The sequence below is a fragment of the Lithobates pipiens genome, unplaced genomic scaffold (genome assembly GCF_037356315.1).
Source record: "Lithobates pipiens isolate NorthernLeopardFrog02 unplaced genomic scaffold, aLitPip1_a1.2 Scaffold_3, whole genome shotgun sequence".
NCBI lineage: Eukaryota > Metazoa > Chordata > Amphibia > Anura > Ranidae > Lithobates > Lithobates pipiens.
Genome location: NW_027507790.1, coordinates 17,487,961 through 17,506,185, shown reverse-complemented (window position 1 = coordinate 17,506,185; position 18,225 = coordinate 17,487,961). Strand labels below are relative to the sequence as shown.

At 43.2% G+C, this 18,225-nt stretch overlaps 1 protein-coding gene across 1 annotated transcript in view; it reads left to right on the top strand.

The window, feature by feature from the left end:
• GLTP (glycolipid transfer protein) overlaps nt 1-17,454 on the top strand; it is a 105,793-nt gene extending 88,339 nt beyond the window's left edge. Inside the window, exons 4-5 of the mRNA XM_077461331.1 lie at nt 8,864-9,014; nt 10,446-17,454. Coding sequence (XP_077317457.1) covers nt 8,864-9,014; nt 10,446-10,628 — 334 coding nt within the window. The 3' untranslated portion in view covers nt 10,629-17,454. The remainder of the gene's footprint in view (nt 1-8,863; nt 9,015-10,445) is intronic.
• The last annotated feature ends 771 nt before the right edge of the window (nt 17,455-18,225 follow it).

Below are 18,225 nucleotides of genomic sequence, written 5' to 3'. Positions count from 1 at the left end.
TTGAGTCAACAACCTGGTGGGGAATGCTGGTTGTGGGCCTCTTGGCTTCCAGGTTATTAACAAACTGACCAAGTTTGTATCTAGGTCAAGGAATCTTCTAGCTACTGTAGTGGATGCACTGGTGACTCCATGGGATCAGTCTAACCTAATCTACACCTCTCCTCTGCAGCTTCTTTCTGCTCCTGTTCCTTTCTCACCTGCTTCATAGAATCCAGAAGGAGGCCATACCAGTGATTGTAATTGCACCTAAATGACCCAGGCAAACATGGTTCTTGGACCTTGTCAAGCTTCTGGTGGACTTTGTGGGTTCTTCCAGATCACCTGGACTTTCTGTCTCAAGTACCCGTTTACCACCCTGCTTCTCAGTCACTGACTTTAGGCTAGGGGTTTAGCTGATTCTATCGCTACAATTTTGTTGCTGGGAAATTGACATCTTGCAAAGTCTACCATCACACTGAGAGCGTATTTCTTATTGTGCGAGGCAAGGAAATTCGATCACAGGAAACGCCCTATAGGATGCATTCTGTCTTTTCTTCAGTCAGGCCTTGATCAGCATTTGGTCCCAAGTACCACCAAGAGTAAAATTTTGGCCCTAACAATTCTCCTTCAGTCTTTCAAACACTGCCCATCGCTCCTGAAAGTCTTTGTGCAGGGCTTGTCTCATTGCTTCCCCTGCACGTTCCCCAGTGACAGCATTGATTATTCAGAAACCGATCAGGGATATTGTAACTATGCTTGCATGGTTCAACTTTGCCTTCCTCCATAGAAACACCCCTGTGTGGCAATTTTTTGAGTTGGTGAACTGAACCTGTAAAGAACCCTTTCATGGGCTACACAAAGAATTGAGGCATTAAACCAATAATCTTCCCAAGGTGTCCTTGGTTGAAGAAGGAAAAAAAAAAAGTTGTCTTTCTATATATGCCCTGCTCCAAGACATCTCAATGAGCTTTCCCTCTGTCTGGATGTAGTTTTTACTGTTCGAGTTCATCTCCCAGCTATAGCTTCCACTTTAAACAGACTTGACTTGATATTCGGCGTGTAACATGTTACAGATGCACCCGTCCCGGAACCCCAGGTCTGACAGCTAGCAGGGGATTTTCTCCCTCCCGCTAGCTGTTGCAACCTGCAAAAAACACGGCCGTGCAAAATCTGGTGCAGCTCTGCAAAGAAACCAATCAGTTTCCAGTTTTTTTTTTTTTTATGCTTAATTGAACAAGTTGGAAGCTCATTGGCACAGAGAAGCTGGACATAACAACATAAGGAATATTGATGTCCTAGCATCTTTTTATCAACATATGCTGAAAAAGCATTCGACGGTGAATTGGACTTCACGGCAACCTTGTGACATATTGGGATGCCAGCTTCTCTCTTATCTTGTATTTCTGCTATTTACTCAAACCTCTACTGCTACAGTCAAGGTGAATGGAGTTGCCTCCAATTCTTTTACTATAAATAATGGAACAAGACAGGGTTGCCTGCTTTCCCCGCTCCTCTTCATACTTTCTTTACCACTTTTTCAACATTTACATTCAGTCCCGACAACAGAGGACTTTAAGGTCAACCTGCATAAAAAAAGTCTTATTCCTTGCTCGCCTTAGTAGCAACTTCCCTTTTCTACTGGGCCCCTCAAGCCATTCAATACCTTGGCACCAAGATTCCTTGATCTTCACTTCATTTTCCAATACAACTTCCAATCAAATGGAAGACTCTGGCTTTTTCTTGGTTCGGTAGGTGCAACGTTTTAAAGATGAAAATCATGCTGTGGCTTCTGTATCTTTTACAAGCACTGCCAGCAGGGGCGGACTGACCATTCGGTCACTCGGTCACGGACCGAGGGCCCAGCCACTAGGGGGCCCCATCAGGGTTGTCAGCCATAATAAAAACCAGGGACAGTATGTAAAAAATCTGTTTTTTTTACTTCTGTCCCTGAAATGTCCCTTACCGACATACTTTTAATGTAAAAATCCCGAGATTGTAGTTGCCCCGCCTCTCCACTGCCTCCTCAGCCAATGGGAAAACAGTGTACCCGCCCCCTTCTTCAGCGCGGCTTATTCGAGATATGAGCAGGAGATGCCGACAGCTGGAGGAGAGAAGAAGAAGGAGGGGGAGGGCACAGCCTGCAGCCTGATAGAAGGTAAGCAACTGAGCTGAATATATTATTATGAGTGGTTTACCCTTGTCAGCAAGGGGGAGAGGGGAGGCTGTGTTTGCTCAAGCAGAGCTCTTCCTGTCTCTGAAGCAGTTAGATCGTTTGTCTGAGGAGAAGTGAACTGCTTCTGGAGGATGTGCTGAATGTCTCCCCCCCCCCCCCCCCCCATCTGTGCTACACCTCCCTACTCATTACCTGCTTACCAGTACACAGGCACAGTCCCCTCACATGCATTCCTGTGTCTGTGAGCTGCTGGGGGTACTACAAGTCCCAGCATGCCAGGAGATGGAGGCAGCAGTGTGTTCCATCAGACTTTTTATAGTGTGTGTATATACTGTGTGTATATATACTGTGCAGGCATGTGTCTGTGTCTATACTGTGTGCGTGTGTGTGTATATACTGTGCACTAGTGTGTGTGTGTGTGTCTGTAAGTATACTGTGTCTGTGTTACTGTGCATGTGTTTGTGTATATACTGTGCATCTGTGTGTACTGTGCATGCGTGTGTGTATACTGTATGATCCATGTGTGCTCACTGCCGCTCAACAGAATTTGATCCAACAATCCTGTGCCTGTGAAAAATGCCCTTGTTGCCATTCGGAGCCATCTGATTGGTGCACTGCTGAGCTCAACCTCAGATCAGGCAGCAAGGCAGGTCTGGGTGCACACCTGTGCAGTGATAACATGGTGCACAGCTTTTATTCATATGCCCCACTGCCCGATCTGAGGCCAACCACTGCAGTTCACTATTCCGCTGACTCTACGACCGCACATGTGCAGTTCAGAGCCTGCAACATGTGGCTTTATTTTTTTTTTTTTAAAGGCCTTGCCCACCAGCTGCCTACCTCACCAAGCACCAAGGTGCAAAGGTGGGTGTGTGTGTGTGTGTGTGTGTGTGTGTGTGTGTGTGTGGGGGGGGATATTCATGGAAGGTGGCACTCTCGGGGCTCTGCCGTAGGGCCTGTCAAAAGTGTCCAATCTGTCTGCCATAATGTCGCAGTCCCGCCGCCATTACTAGTAAAAGAAAAAAATATATAATAAAAATACCATAAATCTATCCTCTATTTTGTAGACGCTATAACTTTTGCGCAAACCAATCAATATACGTTTATCGTGATTTTTATTTTTTAACAAAAATATGTAGAAGAATACATATTGGCCTAAACTCTGGAAAAAAATGTGTTTATATCTATCCATCTCTCTATCTATCTTACTTTTTTTATAGTATAAAGTAAAAAATATTGCTTTTTAAAAAAAAGTGTCTGCCTTTTTTCGTTTATAGCGCAAAAACTAAAAATCCCACAAAAGAAAGCTCTATTTGTGGGAACTAAAGGACATCACTTTTGTTAGGGGACATACCTCGCACGACTGCGCAATTGTCAGCTAAAGCGACACAGTGCCGAATCGCAAAAAGTGCTCTGGTCAGGGAGGGGGTAAATACTTCCGGGGCTGAAGTGGTTAAGACTCTCCCATTGACCATGCCCATTGTTCGCCATGGTTCACTATGCATGCCACAGATCATCATCTCCCTGGTAGGGGTCCCAGTGCAGTATTTTTCCCAGGGGACCATGATGTTAAGGTGGCACTGCCCATGAGAGGCTCGTGGTGCCTTTACTGGGTCACCAGCTCTAGGTCTCCTGCCACCCTGCATGTTGCCGAGCTTGGTGCCCCTCCTCTAAAAAAAAAAAAAAAAAAAAAAATGGCTGCCACGTGGCGGCCATCTGTAAGCCTGGGGGCCCCATAATCTCTTATTGCCTGGGGGCCCCATAAGTTGTCAGTCCGCCCCTGACTGCCAGTAGAGACTCCTTGGTTTTTTCATAAGCTCCTAATGGACTTTAACCACTTAAGGACTAGAAGATACAGCACTGCGTCGCTTTAACTGACAATTGTTCGGTCAATGTACCCAAACAAAATTACCCCCCCACAAATAAAGCTTTCTTTTGGTGGTATTTGATCGCCTCTGAGTTTTTATTTATTTTGCTCTATAAACAAAAAACAACAATTTTGAAAAACGAAACAAAAAAAAACAATATTATATATATAAAAAAACATTTCTCATCAGTTTAGGCCAATATGTATTCGTATATGTATACGTATAATATGTATACGTAGTATATTAATTGGATTTATGGCATTTTTATTTATTTTTAATATTTATTTATTATTAATTATTATTATTTATCTTTTACTTTCTTTTTCTTTTGCGCGGGACTGCAACATTGAGGTGGACTGATCGGAACACTTGACACTTTTTTGGGACCATTGACATTTATACAGTAATCATTGCATTTTTATAGCACTGATCGTTGTATAAATGTCACTGGCAGGGAAGGGATTAACACTAGGGGTGATCAATGGGTTAAATGTGTTCCCTGGGAGGTGTTCCTAACTGGGGGGGGGGAAGGGACTGATGGGGAGTAGAGAAATCGCTGTTCCTAATTACTAGGAACAGACGATCACTCTCTACTCCCCTGTCAGAACAGGGATCTTGTTTACATTGACAGATCCCAGTTTGCCTCTATGTGGAGCGATCACGGGTGGCCGCCGGTCATGAGCATCAGTGCCCCTGCAATAGCTGTTTAAAGGGCCGATGTACAGTTATGGCAATTCGTGGGAACGAGCCGACCTGCCACCGTATAATGACGGCGGCTGGTTGGCAAGTGGTTAAAGTGATTATTGTAAAGCTTTTGAGGGTTTTTTTTTTTTTTTTAAACATGTCATACTTACCTCCACTGTGCAGTTCCTTTTTCACAGAGTGACCCTGATCATCCTCTTCTGGGGTCCCCTGGCAGCGCTGGCAGCTCCTCCCCACATTGTATAACCCCCTAGGAGAAGAGTTCTCCCGGGGGGGTGGGGGGGTACCTTGCGGGCGCACTCCTGAGTCTAGCATTTGGCGTACATGGATGCCAAATGCTGGACTCGGCCCCGCCTTCAGGTGCTGCATCATTGGATTTGATTGACAGCAGTGGGAGCCGATGGCTGTGCTGCTATCAATCTATCCAATCAAGAGCCAAAAAACCCCAGGCAGAGAGAGCACGTCTCCTCCATGGGAAATTCCAGGGCTCAGATGTCGAATGCTGGACTGCTATCCATCTATCCAATCAAGAGCCAAGAACCTCGGGCAGAGAGAGCACGTCTCCTCTGTGGCAAATTCCAGGGCTCAGGTAAGTAAAACGGGATGCTCGGTCACTGCCAGGTGTTTTTTTCACCTTGATCGATTAAGGTGAAAAAAACACGAGCGTTTACAACCCCTTTTAATTATGTTTGGCAAGGCAAACCTTCGTGCCTCGAGATCACTTCTACCATGACCAAAGCTTAGAGGAGGGGTTGGTCTCCCTGACCTGACCCGACCCTATATTGCACGGAGGTCCACATGAACAAGAGTGATCAACTGGTGTAGACATTCAACTTCAAAATATGGGTCTTCCTGGAACAGGAATCAGTACCGGTCTTCTTACCCGGCCTTCCATGGACTGGGATATGCGTCTCCTCACCCTTTTATTGAACACACATTCCTGGAATGTCACAGGTACTACAGGATAGCTGAGATGTCCAGCTTTCCCTCTCCATTGATGCCTATTATCGGCCACTCAGACTTTGTGCCAGAGTTCTCTGACATAGCTTTTCATCTCCAGCCAGACCTGAACCTGGTTAAGTGCTTCTACCTTTCTTGGCCCCTCCAAGTGCATCAAGCCATCAGTCTTATGTCCCGACCTCAATTTCTCTATTTCAGGCAAGTGGAAGTTTTTTTTAATTGTCCAGACTTTTTTAGGTCCCTCTCAGAAAATGCTTGTTTCCGTAGACAACCCACTTGGTTTGAAGACCTCTGCCTGGAAGATGAGCCCTATAGAAATCTCTATCCTATTCTTATAGTATTTTTTACTTGCAGGCACATCTCAACAAGATCCCCCATATTTGAGTAAATGTGAATGAGGCCTCAACGTTACATTATTCAGAGGATTAAAAGAACCATATTATTTTCTTTGCTTATTAGTCTTCCCTGTGCAGCAAGTATCGGGAGATCATGTTTAAAATTTTGATGCGCTGGTACAGGACTAGGTACTAGTGTCAGTATTCCCAAGACATAGCCTGTTATGCTGGGGATGTAGTACTCGGGCTGGCATACTACTCCACATCATCTGGGATTGTCTGAAGCTAGCCTCATTATGACAACAAGTCCTGCAGATTGTTTACAGTCTGACGTTTCTCTTCATGACAATCTGGCAGCAGTGCTCCTAAACTTAACCCCAATGTCCCGTAAAAAAATACCGTAAATCCCTGCTGAAACATCTGAATGCAGCTAGGGCATGCATCTCCAACATGTGGAAATGGCAATCTCCACCTATGGGGACACAGTGGTTTGCCAAGGTGAACAATATTTAACAGATACCTGACAGCTGCCCTTAGGGACAGGACGGAGGGACACAACACGCACTGGCTATACTGGGACATATTTCGGTCCTTGGATGAATATTTGACATGTGCTTAAGTGGATCCCTTCATGGGATTTTGACGCCTCTCGCCTGTCGACCCATCTGAAGCTCTCCACCCTTCCTCCTCCCTTACTCCTTTTCCTACTTTTACCTCTTCTTACTACTTTTCCTACTTTTACCTCTTCTTACTTCTTAGACACCTAGGGTGTCATCCTTTTTCTCTACTACACATAAAAAATATCTCGGTATGCGCTGTTACTGAGAGGATGGGGCTGAGAGCCATATTTTGTGCAGCGTCCACGGTTTCCTCCCTACCTTAGTGGTTCAGTACCTGCTAGTTTAGTGTTTTTCCTGGTATGTTCATGACAAATGCATTTCTTTCTTGGTCTTCCACCACACTACAGGTTATGATACAGGATATATTTGTTGTAGAGGCTACTGCCCACAGTTTACAGATACTTTATATTGCTGTACTAGAACCCTGTCTGTTATTTTGTTGGTATCCATTGATTCGGTTGTATTCTCGTCTATTGACGGATTTCATTGATGGTATGTCATGGCATACCGTTATATTCAACCGCATACCTTTTTTAAAGAGGAGGTTCAGGATCCCTCAGCCCAGCCAATTTTCCTTCACCCCAGGCAATTTTTCCCTTTGGCTCTCAGGTGCTGCCGTCACCATTGCTTGTAAGGGAAACCGGCAGTGAAGCCTTGCGGCTTCACCGCCTGTTCCCTACTGCCCATACGCGAAGCACACTGTGCTATGTGAATGGCCCGACGGCAGGGGAAGGAGAAGCGGGGACCGAACTTCAGGATGATCTGCCAAAACCAGGTACCAAATGTGGCACCAAAGGGGGGTTGGAGGCAGATAAGTGGAGCTTTCCCCTTTTGGGTGGATCTCCACTTTTAAATAAAGAATTTAACAAAGAAGCTGATTGGGCTACAATGCACAGCTGCACTAGATTTTGTGCACTCCAGTTTTATTAAATCAATCCCAGTGTACCCAAATTGCCTCACCCTTCCATTATTGAACTCTTCAATTCATTTTCATGGAGTTCATGAACCACTTCCCACCCAGCCTATAGCAGAATAACGGCCAGGAAGTGGTTCAGTTATCTTGACTGGGCATCATGACGTCCAGCAGGATAACAAGCCAGCGTGCACTTGCGGGGGCACCCAGAACAGGGATTGGTGGTGTGACACACCGCATCTCCAATTGTGGTAAAGAGCCTCTGACGGAGGCCCTTTACCACGTGATCAAGTGGGGCCAATCACAGCGTGAACCAGGAAGTGCCGGTAATCGGCTTTCCTCAGTTTGTGCCTTGGCGGCTCTCCTGTCAGAGTGGTGTGCACTGATAATCGGCACATTGTTTATCAGAGGTGCCCACCACAATGCCAGTCAGTGCCCACCCAAATCTCTAATCAGTGCCCATCAGTAATGCCTGTCGGTGCCCTTCACAGATGCCCATCTGTACTGCCTGTCAGTACCTCATCAGTGGTGCCCATCAACTCTACATATCGGTGCCCATCAGTGAAGGAGAAACCAAATATTTTTTGACAAAGTAAGAAAACCTTTTTATTTTTTTTTATTTTATGATTTCATTATTTTTTTAGTTTAGCAAAAAATGAAAAACCCAGTGGTGATCAAATACCATCAAAAGAAAGCTCTATTTGTGGGAAGAAAATGATAAAAAATGTAGTTTGGGTACAGTGTTGTATGACAGCGCAATTGTCATTCAAAGTGTGACAGCGCTGAAAGCTGAAAATTGTCCTGGGCAGGAAGGGGGGAAAAGTACCCTGTATTGAAGCGATTAAGGGACACACACGGTAAGTGCACTCCCCTTAATTTCTATGACCCACTTTTACTCTTGCTTTTCCGCCAACTGGAGAATGATGAAAGTGGAAGGGGTTATCTGGACCTTTACAGATTTGTTTGCCAATGTCCAAACTCAAGCAGTAGCACAACCCAGTGTTTCTAGGCTACTTAACTCTGTGTCCTTTATTGAACTCCAAGAAAATCATTTTACAGTAAGTCAAAAATCCTGTTTTTTCTCCATGGGCCATAAAATCTGAAGCCTCTAATCATTGGTAGGTGTTAAAAAATGAAATGTACAACTTTATTCCTATACTGAGTTGTTTGGCTTCTCTGAAACAATACGATTTTCCTTTTATAACCTGCAAAATGGCAGATGAAAATCGCTTTTTCCTTTTTTATTATTAAAAAAATAAAATAAATTCGTATGCATCTTTCTTTACACTGTTTCTGCTCTTCTTGCATCACAGAGGTCTAAAGTACATTCAGGTTTTATTACAAAGCATCTCTGATGGGGAGAGAGATGAGCAAAACCCAAATCTCATGAAAGTTAACGTGACAAAAGCCTATGAGATTGCACTTAAGAAATATCATGGCTGGTTGGTGCAAAAACTATTCCAGGTAAGGCATTTAAGATGAATGATAAAAGTGGTTTAGAAAGAACTATATTTCTTTTTTTTTTTTCCACAATGTTTTGTTGAAAGGTTTTGAAAGAAGTAAACAAGGTATACATTATGTAAGAGAACTTGGAGATACAATAAGAGTTCCATTTTTAAAGCGGAGGTCCACCCTAAAGTGGAGCTTCCGCTCATTGGAACCCTCCCCCCCTCCGGCGCCACAATTGGCACCTTTCAGGGGGGAGGGGGGTGCAGATACCTGTACAGTACAGGTATCTGCACCCACTTCCAGCGTAGATTCTGCAGAAGGTACGCCCCTTTCCGCAGAATCGACACCCCTTTTTTGAAGGTCCCCCGCTGCCTGCTGGGAAACACACGGATCCCAGAGACAGCGGGGACCATCCTTATTGCGTAGCGCGACTCACGCATGCGCAGTAGGGAACCGGGAAATGAAGCCGCAAGGCTCCACTTCCTGATTTCCATACCCAAGATGGCGGCGGCAGCACCCGAGAGACGATCGAGAGATCGGCTTTGGGTGCCAACATCGCGGGTGCGCTGGGCGGGTAAATAGGTAGATATAAAGTCGTAAAGGCAGGTCCCTCCTGTACCTTTTGTATTGTACTGTAATTGTGTTGTCCCCCCCTATACATTGTAAAGTGCTGCGTAAACTGTTGGCGCTATATAAATCGTGTATAATAATAATAAAAGTATTTGGGAATATATAAGATGGATGGGAGCAGAGGTTTTTCTTTCACAGTTCCCATAATGTGGTTATAATCATCAGAGAATCTATACGAAACCCATCTAAACGATCATATGAAATGGCCATAGTTGAAAATTATTGATCTCAGATAACCATTCTTTAAGAGAAGGGGTATATGTAGTTGTCCACGCTCTGGGGGATTAGAACTTTTGCTGCATTCAGCAGGTGTCTAGTCAGAGAGCTTTTGTAGCAATGTATAGGTTGTGTAGAGATATTTAAGAAGACAGAAAGCTGAGTCAAGCTCAATATCTGTCCCTGTGATCTTCTTTGTCAATTCCCAAACCTTTTTCCAGAATTCAGAGATAAAAGGGCAATGCCACCAAAGGAGTAGCATAGATCCAATGTCATTATTGCATCTCCAGCAGGAGTCTGTGGTTTGAGGATACCAAGAATGTGGCTGATCGGGTGTGGCATACCACTGAGTGAGAATCTTGTATGAGGTTTCTTGGAGTTTGGTGCTAATTGAACAAACTGGATTTCTTATGTATTATTACATCCCTGTTGGTTACTGATGTTTTTTATTTATTTTTTATAGTTTCTCTATCTTACTTTTAGGTACCCTACTTATCTTGTGCATGAATTGCTAATCTATATACAGACTTCCCTCCCATGCAATTTTTTTTTTTTTAAGATATATATACTGATAATAGGTTTTGCCTTGCTCTCTTTCAGACTGCACTCCTCGCTGCTCCATATAAAGATGATTTCCTCAAAGCCCTCTCAAAAGGACAAAACGTAAGAGAGGAAGAATGTATAGAGAAGATCCGTCAGTTCCTGGTCAATTTCACCCCCACTATTGACGCAATCTATATCATGTACAACAAGATGGGTGCAGAGTTGGATTACAAAGTCTAGCTGGCTTGCGTAAAGACTCCTACCCTCTTATTGGTTTCAGCTACAGCTCAGGACATGGCCTCTTCTCTGTGAATGTCTCCTGGAAACGTTCACTAGATGCTTGGAAGGTCCATAACCAAAGTTAATTAATGAAAACATGTTTAACAAAGTATATGCAGGGAGTTGGTGCACTATTTTCCATATGTAACATTTTATTATAACCGGTACACAGGAGTCTGCAGACATACTTCTCCTCCAAACCCTTTCATCTATGGTTTTAAGATCATTTTAGAACACTAACTTACACTATCTCCTCCATATGCTACAAATATACTCGAAGTGTTATCTCAACAGAAAACTGCACAAACCTTATTAAAGAAAATTTCTACTTGAAAACCTATTACAGCCCAATTAAACTTTTAGTTTAAATTGACTAAAAACAATCCAGGTACATGAAAACTAAGGGTATTCAAAATCTTAGTTGTATGTTTTTTTATTTGTTTTTTAAGAAGGCAGCCTGTACTTTGCCAGCATGCTATAGAGAAGGACATTTGCTCTCTGTGCATAAGTAATGGTCTCTCTGCAGAGGTCTGATGTGCCCCCGCCCCCTCCCTCTCTTTACACTGTATCAAAATTCTAACTGGCAGAAAGCTTGAGCTATGATGACTGGAGAGCTCTAGTAGTTACTCAGGAGGGTGTGTCAAATCTCTGTAGAAAGACCCCGGCTTCCCCACAGAATGCAAGGGTCCTACTGTGCAGCATGCAGGCAGGGGACAGTCCTAAGGCCATGGCTGTTTTTTTTTTTTTTTTTTTTTTTTTTTTTTAATGTAGATTAAATTTAAGACTTTGTGCAACTCGGAATGTATTTAACTACTTTTAACTCAGTTTATGTGGGCTTTAAAGTGAATGTAAACCTGATTCATGAAATTTGACCTAGGCACATATATCTGTAGTGTTTACATATCTCTCTCCAATGCCCTGAGTCCCTTGTCTTTCTTCTGCTCCGTTCTTCTGTTATCAGCATGATAACTTCCGACAAGTTCTCCGACAACCGAGATAAATTCACAGCACAGCTCTGCACAATCCTTCCTCTGCCTGGGACTTTCTAAAGAATATATAAAGCCGAAGACGACACCTATACATGTAAAACTTATGTAGGGTGATTTGTTTCAGCTCTGTGTATCCATCTGAGGCTGTTCACTTCACTGAGTATATGTGAGGTTTTACATCCACTTTAAAGCCCAACTCCAGGTTTACTTTCACTTTAAATCATTCATTGGGTCAAGCTGGTACAAACAAATCATTTTCCTTTACCAATTGCTGCGGGTGCTGTCAGTACTGTATAAACAGCAGGTATCATCAGCTGCATACAGTAAACAGGGCGGTGTTGCGGCAGCAAGTATAGGAATATTCTGTCTGCTGGCTGAATGAAATTGAAATTGGCTGAGCGCTGCTCAGCCAATCCCAGGAAGCTTTGTATTTTACTAATAATTACAAGGCTTCCTTCAATTCACTGAGGAAGAGATTGTGGCATTATCTGCCCGCCTCTCCACCAATCGGAGGAAGCCTTGTGTTTTTTAATAAAGTAAAATGGAAATGGTTGAGCCTGGCTCAGTTTTGTTCTGGCAGCAGATGGAAAGTCCTTGTACTGCTGCCAAAACTCAGCGCTGTACACTGCAGTTTGTAAAGGGAATAATTAGTTTGGGCCAGCCTGGCCCTTATGAACTATTTAATGTGAAAGCAAACCTGGAGTTAGGCTTTCATTTTCTTTCTAATGAGTGTTTAATACTTTAACATGGCTTAATTATCCCCACAACAGAATTGTAATTCTAAAGGACAGAAATGTTTTAACATGAGTGTTAACTTACCAACTGATTCAGTAATACAATCGATCGTAATTGAACGTTTGCCATGATCCTCACCAGTGAATTTCAGAGATGGCCCATTTGCCTGCTCTAATTAGCCGTTCTGTACAGGTATAAAGCTATAATCAAGAAGAAAAGTTAAAGGCTTTGAGCTTCAACCAGTACTTCTGTATTCTTAATACATACCGGTCTAATTGTTAACTTGGCCCTGTATGCTTGTGCATATAGCATTCTACAATGCAGCCACAGCAGTCTGTGATATTCCATTTAATTGGTGTGGGTTAAAGTATGCAGTGGCTCATCAAATCATGCAGTACAGTAAAGTCATACTATAGTTTGGTACACTGCATTTTTTTTTTTTATTGTGCTACTGGAGGATTTGTTAACTGGTGGCCATAAAGATGATTCACATAAATTTTAGGGGGAACCCCCCCCCCCCCCCCCCCGATATGACTGACATTCTATATATTGTCTACATTAATACTCGCTCATAGACAGCCATAGAATCGTCTATTATTAGTGTATTCTCATCTTGGGCATAAAATATATCCTGAAGGTCTTGTATGCAGATTAATAGAGAAGTGCTTGATCTGCTAAACAAATCTGGCCTAGCTTGATCGTGTTTGCATTGCACTGCTGATGTCTCACTTTCACAAATCCATTCAGTGCCTGTGTTGAAATCCCAGAGCTAAATGCACTTATCCTCAGGAGATCTGGGAGAGCAATACACATGGACAGACCTGTCTTATGTACAATGTAAGGCCTCATGTACACTGCTGCTTCTAAACGTGAGTTTAGGAGCTATTTTTTTTTTTTTATTTAATTTTTTTTGCCAAAGCTCCTGACCCCAACTTGGTAAAAGCCTATGTGTCCATACACACTAAGCTTTTACTAGCGTTTAGGGGCAGTTTAATGTTCCTCTCCTGAATGCAATTCTTCTGCATTTAGGAGAGGAACGTTTTGGCAAAAACCAAAACTGTGTGTAAACGCACCTAAGCGCTAGCTGTATTTAGAGCTTGGGCATTTATTCATTTCTATGGCCAGTACTCTGGCCATGAAATGAATAAATGTCCAAGCGGCACTGCGTTTACGCGAGTTTTTTTCCCACGTTTTAGAGGTTTTTCTGCTGCCAGGAGAGTTAACGTTTAGGGGAGTTCCAGTGTACATGTAGCATAACAGTGCAAATTGTTACATGGAGCCTTTGTATGTACCGCCTTAACTTGACTGACGTGAACAAGGCATTCAGCATGTGTGTGAACTGACACAACAGTCGTTGCTCGGCAGGGGCACTCTCAACAGGGAAACCAATGTGGTTGCTTGCACTTTGGCACTAAATATGCCTCTTAAGAGAGACCTGTCTCCCTCTGACAAACTGTCTCGTGTTATTCCATTTTTTTAGGAGTTTTTTCTTTTTGCTTTGATATGTAGCATATGATAAAAGGGATAGCTAGGCATGCATGTTGCTTCAGGTGTAGCTAAAAAACTGAACCAAAAGAAAGGTGCTTTGCGTTAATAGTCCTTATCCCAGTAATTATTAAAGTGGAACCAAATTCTGCAAATACTGGCCTTGCTGGCATCTCCCCAGCTTCTTCAGCTGCCTTGATTGGCTGGTGGCAGATGACCTAACTACTGCACATGCGTAGATGAGTTCATTAATTCCATCACCAAGGTGTCTTGAGATTGTACACTGAGCTGCACATATTTTGTTTTATTTCAGAAGAAACTTATTCCATCTTTTCTGAAATAACAAAACCGGCCTGCTCTTGATTTTTTATTTTATTTTTGCTCTTGTTCCACTTTAAATCTGGTTGCTATGAGCAAATACTTGCTGCACCAGTCTATATACAGATATACAGTCCCAGCTTGTCTCGGGACATCATTTTTTTTCTGAAATTTTAATAATATTTAAAGTTAAACTCCAGTTTTGCTGAAGGGGAAAAAAATAAAAATAATCCCCTGCAGGTCAGTTATGTACATTGCAAGAGTTTTAGCAAATTTTATTTCAGATCTTTACTTGGATTCTATTTTGTAGATATTGAGAGAGACAATTTTAGTATTGTTGCTGGTCTCTAATGGGAAGGCTCTTACTTATATTTGCTAATCTCACATTATTAGTCCCAGCTTGGACACAGTTGCCATTTCTGTCCTGTAAATTGAATACTGTCACAAGGGAAAGACTTCTGCAGTGTTTTGGCAGTTACAGGAAGCAATGACGAGCTTCCCACTGAACCAGGAAGGCTTGTCATGTGTTAATTACGCAACAACTTTTCACAAAACTGGAGTTTCCAACCTATCGTTTTTACAGTTTGTGGCTAGGGAATCGCAGAAAATATTTTTTCTTTGCTGTTCATTAATCAAGTCGTAATAATGCATTACGATTTTTTGTTCTGTTATTTATATTGTTCAGTGTTATCATGCAGTATGTAAAATACATTACCTGAAAACTTCAATACATGTATGGCTGGCTTAAGTTAAGCAGAGAGCGGACAAATTTTGATCCACGTATGGGCAGGCTGGCTATACAAAAGTCAATCTATTGATCAACTTGTGTACAACCAGCCAGCACTGATAATTTTATTTAGGTGGCGAGAGGAGAAAGGCGTCCTGCTGTTGGAATACAATATCACAGCGGGATGGATTCCATCATCCACAACGAATGTGTGGATGAGGAAATCAGATTTTTGAATAGTGTAACCATAGTGCCTTTTTCCTTAAATTGGGTAGTAATGTATCACTTGTATGCCTTAGTTTCTTTAGAAAAGGATAGCAAATGATCATGTTTTCCTGTATTCCAGTGAATAGTTCTATCAGTGACAGAAGTAGGAGAATATTCTTTAATGAAACAAAGTGGCAAATTGGTAAATTCTGTACCTCCTAGCAACCAATCAGATTACACTATGTGGCGCTGCTGAGTTCACGAAATTTGGATAGGTTGCTATGAGGTACTGATCGTTTGTTCCTTGCACTGTTTTTTTATTTTTTATTGAATAAGCTCATACATATAAGATGACCTATAGTTATCACCTTTGACAGTAGATGCCAGCCCTTTTAAAGCAGAGTTCCACCGAAAAGAAAAAAATTAAGTTAGTAGCTACAAATACTGCAGCTGCTGACTTTTAATAATTGGACACTTACCTGACCTAGGGTTCAGCGGTGCTCGGCTGTGCATGCGCGACCCACGCTGTGACTGGCCGGGCAATCATCTGGGACCTGTGATTTGTCCCAGATGATTGCCAAGAGGGAGGGGGGGGGGCAGAGGTGAACTTTCTTCTGGCGCTGCGGAGCCCGGGGAGGAAGTGAGAGCTAGAACCCTCTAAAAGGAGGGTTTCTGCCCCCCCCCCCCCAAAAAAAAAATTACAAATGTGGCATGGCAGGGGGTCACCTTCCCTTAAGGCAGCGTTCCACCCAAAAATGGAACTTCTGCTTTATGTGAGCTGGGATGGCCAAGGCTATTAGGCGGGGCTTCTGGACACTGATGACATCATTGTAAGCCCATCTGACTGGTTATGCCTGCTCAGTCACAGTTCCGGGGTTGCCAAATGAGTTCATCCCCAGAACACATACACATATGGGTGTTAATGCATATGTTTGGCTGTTGGAAGCTCTGTACACTTATGTTTTGCCTTACTGGGCCCTTTTAAAGTGTACCTGTTAATAAAATAAAAAAATTGGGGGTCTGTGCACTGGATTTTATCTCTTAGAGAGTGCTCTGAGCAACCTAGAAATCCAGGGCAACATATACATATGGGGATCAACTTTTGTGATCATCCACTCTGCCTTACAGCCCCCTCAGCCTTAGTATTGATGCATCAGTGTCATAGGGTGCCTCACGAACCAATAGTAAGACCGAAGAGACGCCCTATTGTTTATGGGCTCCCCGGGCACTCCATAGGAGGTTGGAGCTGACAAATCGGCACCTAGAGGTGTTTGCTACACATCTAAAACATTTGATTTCATGCCCTTGGGTTTGCTTTAAGGCTGGGTTCACACTGAAGCGATGCGGGAACGCCCCAAATCCACGGCGGGTTCCCGCATCGCATGCCTCCCGCCGGCAGTTCACACTGCCCTATGCGGACTGCTGGGAGTGTCAGTGAAATCTTAATGACACCCCCAGATCAGTTGGCATATCGCAGTGCGATCTGCAAACTCGGACAGGAATCGGATCGCATGGTGTGAACACCCATGCGATCCGATTCTGCTGCGGACCAAAAAAGGGTCCTGTGCGAGTTTGGAGCGGGTGTGATGCGAATTCAGCCATACTATCTGTATGGCTGAACTCGCATCGCACAGAGATCGGATGTGATTTGCAGTGCAGTGTGAATCACATCCGGGTCTCCCAGCTGCAGCGGTGTGAACCCAGCCTAAAGGTGTCAAAACCTCTACTCTCTTTACTCCATTAGTTGGTGGTGGAAGGTGACTAAGAGTACTAGAAATTCTTCTGCCTTATGTCTATTATCCCAGTCTATAACTAGGGGTGGATTTTGCAATAGAAAAAAAAGCTTCAAGTGGAGAAAAAAATATATTGTGCATTTCCCTTCTTTTTTAATTAAATATTTTCTGCCTGGATAAAAATCTATCGATACACATAAAAAGCAACAATAAGGATATAACGCATGGCTACACAAAATGTAATGTTATCCATCATAACCAAATGTTGGTTTTCAAAACTATGATGAAAGCTGTTAGAATTTGGTTACTACAGGCCACACCTTCACTTACCCAGGCATTATTTTTTGTTTTTCCTACATCACATCAGTAAAAGGTTTAAATATCACCAGCATGTCCTTTTTAAAGCTCATTGTGCTTTCCCCCCCCCCCCCCCCCCCCCCAGGGTCCAGTATAGACTTTAGGTATGGTTTTTAAAGGTATTGTTCAGACTTTAGCATTACTGAGGTGTTTAGTACTAAACTTTGACCAAACGGCTTGTTTTTAAATGACTGTGTGTTTATTTAAATAATGAATAAAATTATTGTAATTGTTAATGTGGTCTGTCTTTGATTGGTGTGTAATATGATCATATAATACAGCCTGTTATAAAGTAGCTGCTGCTGGGCCCGCCCCATGGCGATCGGTGATGCGGTGTGCCAGTCTAAGCCCCTGTACACACGCCGACGGAATCAATCCGATGCATACCACACACAATCGGCGCGGTCCGATAGGACACATTCCGACGGATTCTCCGACCGTGTGTACAAGGGCTTACACACTGCACCACCGATCTAGGTAGAGAGTCTGACGGAGACTCTTTACCACGTGCTCAGCCACGTCCTATCACAGTGAAAACTGGAGGAGCCATTGATTGGCTTTCCTCACTCACGTCTTTCAGATGCAAGTAAAGGAGAGGCGATCGGCTACTCCTGATGGGGGGGGGGGAAGAGAGAGACACTGGACCACCAGCGATGCCCATCATTACCCTCTATTAGTGTATATCAGTGCCCATCAGTGAAGGAGAAAACTTGCTTGTTTACAAACTTTTTTTGTAACAGGAAAAAAAATATTGTATTTCAAAATGTTTTATTTTTTTTTGTTTAGCAAAAAATAAAAATCCCATGAGGTGATCAAATACCACCAAAAGAAAGCTCTATTTGTGGGAACAAGCTTAGTTTGGGTACAGTGTAGAATGACCACACAATTTGTCATTCAAAGTGGGACAGCGCTGGAAAGTGTATAAGTACCCTGTATTGAAGTGATTAACCACTTGCCGACCGCCGCACGACGATATACGTCGGCAGAATGGCACGGGCAGGCATATG